This window comes from Gavialis gangeticus, unplaced genomic scaffold (assembly GCF_001723915.1).
Source record: "Gavialis gangeticus isolate Ggan-Ray unplaced genomic scaffold, GavGan_comp1, whole genome shotgun sequence".
Lineage (NCBI taxonomy): Eukaryota > Metazoa > Chordata > Crocodylia > Gavialidae > Gavialis > Gavialis gangeticus.
In genome coordinates, this window is record NW_017728964.1 from 2,910,695 (window position 1) to 2,917,568 (window position 6,874).

Below are 6,874 nucleotides of genomic sequence, written 5' to 3' on the forward strand. Positions count from 1 at the left end.
TGTAAGAAAAGTATAAAGCAGCAATTGATATTATATCAACTTCTACTTACAACTGGAACCAGCAACATCTTTGCAAACATGTAGTTTTTATGTATAAATAAAACCCAACCAAGTTCATCTAACCAAAACCCCACCAGGCTCTGACCTGGCAAGCGCAGCCTGCAGTTCCTCTTCTTTCTTGGCTAGTTGGATTTTTAGCTCTTCAATCTGGGCTTGCAGCTCAGCTATTTGGTCCTGTAGATCTGTTGTTTCTCCATCAAGCTTTCTTTTAGCTTTTTCCAGTTCTTGACGGGTTTTCTCTTCCTTTTTCAAACGCTCTTTCAAAGAACAAGACGACATTAGATCAAAGTTTTTCAGCATGCTGCTTGTAAGGATGGCAAAAATACTGCAGCTAGCACTTATATTTGTAAGAATAACTGAATGACAAATCAGTAATTTTTTTTTATATCAGTAGAGGATTATTGTAATCTTCTTTTCTTGAAAGTTTGCTTTGCGTGACTAAGTTAGATAGCACATGAGTCTCTCCCTCCCTTCTGCAAGTCAGATTGATCTCTGAAAGGCATCAGGATACTCTATCCAAACTAGGAAGTGGAGATGAGTTATTTTTGATTGGAAGGACTCAGTTAGCCTAATCTACCCACCAACTATGGAAGAATATATCCTTTTGAGACCACACCCAAATTCCTCTTTGTTTGAAGGATGTTTTATTTTAATCCATGCAGAGAAAGCAAGTTTTCAAGTAAACAGGATTAAAATGTGCCCTTGCAAAAGTCTACTGAAGCCAAACACTTGAACCTAGACTGTAGTATTCCATGGGATACCCAGGGAGAAAAGGAACATACATCAGGGTCCTAGCAGTCAGTCATACAAGAGGCTATCGAGAAGCTTTTCTTCCCTTTGTTCACCTCTCTCCCCTACTCCCAAGATTGTACAGGCAAATGCTTCATCACCCAAAGCCTGTTTGGAGAAGGCAATCAAAATGCATCCAAGATTCAGAAGTCAAGGTCACTAAGTGACTAAGTCAAAAGATGGCTTGTGTAGCTTTTGAAGAACTAGGCCAGGGCTCCAAAGGTTTACTGGAGAATGTTACTATTTTAAGATACCCAAGGTAAAGCTTTCACAAGTCCCTATGTCATTTAGGGATCCAAATCAATAAAGACTTGGAATGTCTGCAATGAGCAAGGCAGAATCATGTTCAGACCCCTGCCTTATGTGCAACTGGCTCCCAATCTAAAAAAAATGTAGCTGTGTTACAGGTTGAGAAGCAGAGTTGGTTGCCATGCCTCCAATACCACACTAACACAGCAATATTTTTTCCAGTGTGGGAGCCAACACAGAGCATCTCACAATACACAGAGCCTTACACAATAGAGGTAGACCCTTAATGACTTCAGCAGTTTGAAATCCAACTGCTGGAAACTAGGGGGCTGTAAAGTCCTTCATAAGAATGTAATAACATCATGCTGAATCAGACCAATGATCTAACCCAGTATCCTGGTATCCAACAGTGTCAGTAGGCTTGTGCAAAGTACTTACCTTGGATTTGGATTTGGCCGATTCAGAGGGACAGCAATTCAATTTGGTGATTTGAATCGCTGTCCCGATTCGATTTGGCCGATTCAGATCTGGAGATTCAGTGCTGATTTGGAGGTTTAGCCATAAACTAAACAGGCATCAGTCTTGGACCACGCTGGACACAGCTGCCTCCAGCTGGAAAGTCTGTTGTGGTGGGTGGAGCGGGGAGAGCAGGGGTTGCGGGGTAGGCAGATCAATGCCCCCACAGCAAGGGAAGGATTGGGGCTGGGACAGGCTGCCCAGCTGGGGCGAGGGAGCGTGGGACTCAGGGAGGGGGGCTCCCACCACTGCATGCCGCCATTCCGGGAGCTGCTTTTCCAGTGGCTCCTCCGGCGGGTCTCACTGCCAGTCCAGAAGGGCATGGGAGTGGGCATGTGCCCCCAGATCTCTGCAGGGCAGGCTGGCCTGGGCTGGGCTGCGCTCTGGGAGGCTAGCCCCAGCTGTCTGCCATTGGGCTGTGCTCTGTGGGGCAGGTGGAGCCAGGGCGGTGCTCCAGACAGTTAGCCCCAGCTGCAACTGGGAGCGCTGCCCTGGTTCTGCCTGCCCTGCAGAACCTAGTGGAGCTGCAGCCACCCTAAAATCCCCCATAGCCCCTGCTGCCAGCCCCACCCCAAGTGCACTAGCCCACCCCCAAGCCCTGCCACTGCTCGCCCAGCCGGGGTGAAGCCACAGCTTGTCCAGGAGGCTGAAGCGGCTTCCACCACTGCATGCCGCTTGTCTGAGGCAGTGCAGTACTGTCCCGCTCCTCCCCACCCTGGCTGGGCAAGCGGCGGGTGGCATGGCCCTCACTCCCAGCACCATCTGCCTGGAGCTAGTCATGCCTGCATCGTGCCACGCCTCCCCAGCTGGGAAAGCAGCAGCAGGGCATAGCCCCCCGCTCCCAGTGCCTTAAACTGCTCATCCAGAGTGCAGCCCAGCAGCCCACGCCCACTCCCATGCCCTCCCGGACTGGAAGCAAGAGCCGCTGGAGGAGCCACTGGAAGAGCAGCTCCCAGACCAGGGGCACATAGCGGCGGGAGCCCCCCTCCCCAAGTCCCATACCCCCCCACCCCCACCCCAGCTGGGCAGCTTGTCCCAGCCCCAATCCCTCCCTTGCTGTGGGGGCGTTGATCTGCTCCCTCCCTCACCACACCCTTTTCCTTCCCCCTCCGCCCACCACATCAGACTTACCAGCTGGAGGCAGCTGTGTCCAGTGTGGTTGAGGACTGTTGCCTGTTTAGTCTATGGCAGAATCTCCAAATAGGTGCCAAATCGATTTGGAGGCTTCTGAATCGATCTGCACCTTTTAACGGGTCTCCCGATTCAATTTGTATATGCGGCCACCAAATCGGGCTGAATCCCCTCTGAACTGAATCACATTGCACAGCCCTAGTCAGAAGTGGATGCTTTTGGAAGAGCACTCAACTGGATACATCTAGAATGATCTATCCCCTATTCACTACCCACCCTGGCATCTACCATCATTGGTTTAGAGAGGCCAGAGGAAACACCTCTGATCATTCTGTTCAACAGCTATTAATAGATCTGTCATCCATTAATTACTCGAATCCCTTTTTGAACCTGGCTATATTATTGGTCTCTATAACACCCTGAGGCAATGAATTCCACAAATTAACTATGCACAGCTTAAAAAAGTACTCTCTTATTAGCTTTAAGCCTGTCTTACTAATTTCAGTGGGTGCCCCCTAGTTCTAGCAATCTGGGACTTGGTGAATAACAGCTTCCTGTTAACTTTGTCCACGCACTTCAAAGGTCTCTTTTCTGAATTTTAACAGCTGGTTCAGAACCCAACCCTGTGCATGTATAGTTTAGCTTATTTCTCCCCATGTGTGTTAACTTGCACTTGTCAACACTGAAGTTCATCTGCCAGTTTTCTGTTCACTCATTCAGCTTGGTGAGATCTTTCTGCAGTTCCTCTCCATTAGTTTGCAATTTAACTACCCAGAATAATTTAGTAACATCTGCAATACTTGGAATTTCAGTGCTCACCTCCATTCAACCCACAGGTCACTGATGAAAATGTTCAAAAGCAAGCCAAGAACAGATCCCTGCAGGACCCCACTTTTGATCTCATTCAATCCTGAACAGTGAATATTTAGGCCTATCCTTTGCTTGGTATCTTTTAATTAGCTCCCAATCTGTGAAACAACCTTCCTTCTAATCCTGTGGCAACTCAATTTTTAAAAAGCTTTTGGGGAGAGACCTTGTCAAAAGCATTTTTGAAAATCCCCCAAATTTAAATCAGCTGGATCTTCTTTGTCCACGTGCTCATTAAGACCTATAAATAACTCCAGCAAATTGGTGAAGCAGCATTTCCCTTTACAAACACCATGCTCTCTTCCCCAGCAGGTCATATTTGTCTCTGGTCCCCTCTATGCATTACATTTGTGCTGCACTGAATGTATTAATTGCAGCATAAGATGGGAGGCTGGGAGCAAGGTGCTGGGGGGTGGGCGGACGACACATGACGGAGTGGAGAGAGGAAGGGGGACTTCCTGATCTAATCCCTGCATGTCCAAGCAATATTCTTATACTCCTCCCTAGTTGTTTGTCCAAGTTTCCACTTCTTCTAAGCTTCCATTTTGTGTTTTAGCTCACTGAAGAATTCATTACTAAGCCAAGCAGCCTTTCTGCTATACTTGCTAGTCTTCCTGCACACTGGGAACATTCACTGGTGCAGGCTCCAGACTGACTGGCTAAGCAGCAGCTCTGCAGAAAAGCACCTAGGGGTTACAGTAGACCATAAGCTGAATAGGAGCCAGCAGTGTGCCCTTGTTGTGAAGAAGGCTGACAACATACTGGGCTCCATTAGTAGGAGTGTTGTCAGCACATCAAGGGATGCGATTCTTCCCTTCTATTCAACACTGGTTAGCCAACATCTGGAGTACTGTGTCCAGTTTTGGGCCCCTCACTATAGAAAAGATGTAGACAAATTGGAGAGTCCAGCAGAGGCCAATGAAAACTGTTCAGGGGCTGGGGCACATGACTTATGAAGAGAGACTGAGGGAACTGGGCTTATTTAGTCTGGAGAAGAGAAGACAGATGGGATTTAATAGAAGCCTTCAACTACCTGGAGAGTGGTTTCAAGGAGGATGGAGCTAGACTGTTCTCAGCGGTGGCAGATGACAGAGCAAGGAGCAATGGTCTCAAGTTGCAGCAAGGGAAGTTTAGGTTAGATATTAAGAAAAAATTCTCTCACTAGGAGGGTAGTAAAACACTGGAACAGGTTACCCAGAGAGGCTGTGGAAATGTCCATCCTTGGACAGAATGTTGGCTGGGATGATCTAGTTGAGGTTGGTCCTGCTTTGAGCATGGGGTTAGACTAGATGACCTCCTGTGGTCCTTTCAACCCTAATTTTCTCTGATTATGTTTCTACTTAGAAGCAGTTCTTCTCAAGCCTCAGATGTCCTAACATACTGCATTTAAGGAGAGACTTAGGTGTCCTCAAGTTGTTTCCCTGCTGCTAAATTCTTCAGGACCAGGGACTGAAACTGGGGGGCAAAGAGAACTTGTTTGTGGAAAATGCCAAAATCTTTAAAATCAGTTTGTTCATTGATCCTAAGCCAGAAATTATTTTTTAGAATAAAATTTAATAGGGGATTACATACAATGTTTAGTTTGCAAATGGCTGCATATCAAACATTTTGCAGTATTTCTAACAATACATATATAAAATCTGAAACAGTGCAAAGAATAGAAGGGGGAACTAAAGATAAGCAGAGCACTGGGAAAAGCAAAATAATAAAACTGTTTCAGATGAGAAGAAAGAAATCCAGGGTGTGTTCTATAACAGATCCAGTCACAGGATTAGAAATAATGGAAACAAATAAAAAGTGGTGAAGTGACAGGGACCTGGTTACCAGGGAAACTAAAAATTAGTTATCTGCAGTATGTCTTTCTTAACAAATACAGCCTGGAAGCCATTTATGAAGCTATTCATAAGAGGACATATTGTTATATTTTCACAAGGGAATACAGCATACCGCCTATGAACTTTAGCTTCCATTTTCTAGATAATCCTAGCAATACTCATTAACTACCAGTTATTGAGGCAGCTGAGCAATGCTAAAGCTGATGTAGGCATAGGGTTCAACAAGCATTCTTTTCCAGTGAGTAACTAAATTCACTTATGCTCATCTTAAGGCCTCTGAATAAAAGTAAAACAAAAGCTACAGAAGTCAGCTGCTACCCTTATTAATTCAATTTTTTGCTCAACTGGAGAAGATTCAAAAAAACGTATTTTTGCATAATAAAGTCAGTTATAAAATACGTAGCAAGATTGGTCCTAGTAGAGTAGGTGACAAATAATTTTCTAAATTAGGGTATAACAAGTAGCACCAAATTATTCTGCATAACACTTAGCTAACTGCTAAGTCAGAGTTTTATAACAAGCATTTTACACCCAGAAGTCATTTTGTTATCAATCAAATTTAAGATGGGGTTACATACAATATTGGCCTGACAAATGGCTACATATCAAACATTTTGCAGTATTTCTTATAAATATATAAAATCTGAAACAAGTATAAAAACCAGAAGAGGGCACTACTTAAGATAAACAAAAGCATTGGGAAAAGCAAAATAATTCAGAATTGTTTATTCGAGAATTTTGTTAGCCAAAATAAAAAAAAGTTAGCCAGTGACATTCTTTTTTTAAAAAAATGCCATTTTATTGTATTTAACATACAGAAGTGCAATTACTATTCCCAAGGACCTTTTGCTCTCCCCCTAAAGGATGCATCTAGTACCTTAATCTTTTTTTTTTTTTTTTTTTTTTTTTTTTTTTTTTTTTTTTTTTTTTTTTTAGGAGAGTTGGTAAATGAATGAGTTTATTAAAAATGAAGAATGAACAAATTAGTAAAAAATGGTACTATGCTGGTGCAGCCAGAAGCTACATCAGATTTTTGTTATTTTGCTGTAATTGGGACTTCAAGGTTAGAAACAGACACTGTTGATGGAGTGCAAATAGTTGCACCATGATATGCCATGGCACAGCTGGTTGCACAACATCTACAGATGTCCCCAGTTGCCACATCCCAACTTGGGGCACATCTGTAAGTGGGGAAACCCCCCACTTGCAGATGTGTCCCCTGTATTGGGGAGGAGACCCCTGTGGGAGTTTCCCTTCTCTGTGCTTGTGGGGGCAGATGAAAAACCTCATACATACATGTCTGCAAGTGCAGAGGGGAGAACTCCCACAGGAGACCCCCACTGTTTTTACAAGTGGGTACAGGGAAATCCCTTTGCAAGAAAGTTCCCTGTGTGTGTCTGCAAGTGCAGGGTGGGGAGGGGGGGAGG

The 6,874-nt window shown here is 44.6% G+C and overlaps 1 protein-coding gene across 7 annotated transcripts in view; it reads right to left on the reverse strand.

The window, feature by feature from the left end:
• MYH10 (myosin heavy chain 10) overlaps positions 1-6,874 on the reverse strand; it is a 148,946-nt gene that overhangs the window by 26,076 nt on the left and 115,996 nt on the right. For all 7 annotated transcript variants that reach the window (XM_019502017.1, XM_019502010.1, XM_019501971.1 and 4 more), the window contains one exon: positions 146-317. In XM_019502017.1, the coding sequence (XP_019357562.1) occupies positions 146-317 (172 nt within the window). The remainder of the gene's footprint in view (positions 1-145; positions 318-6,874) is intronic.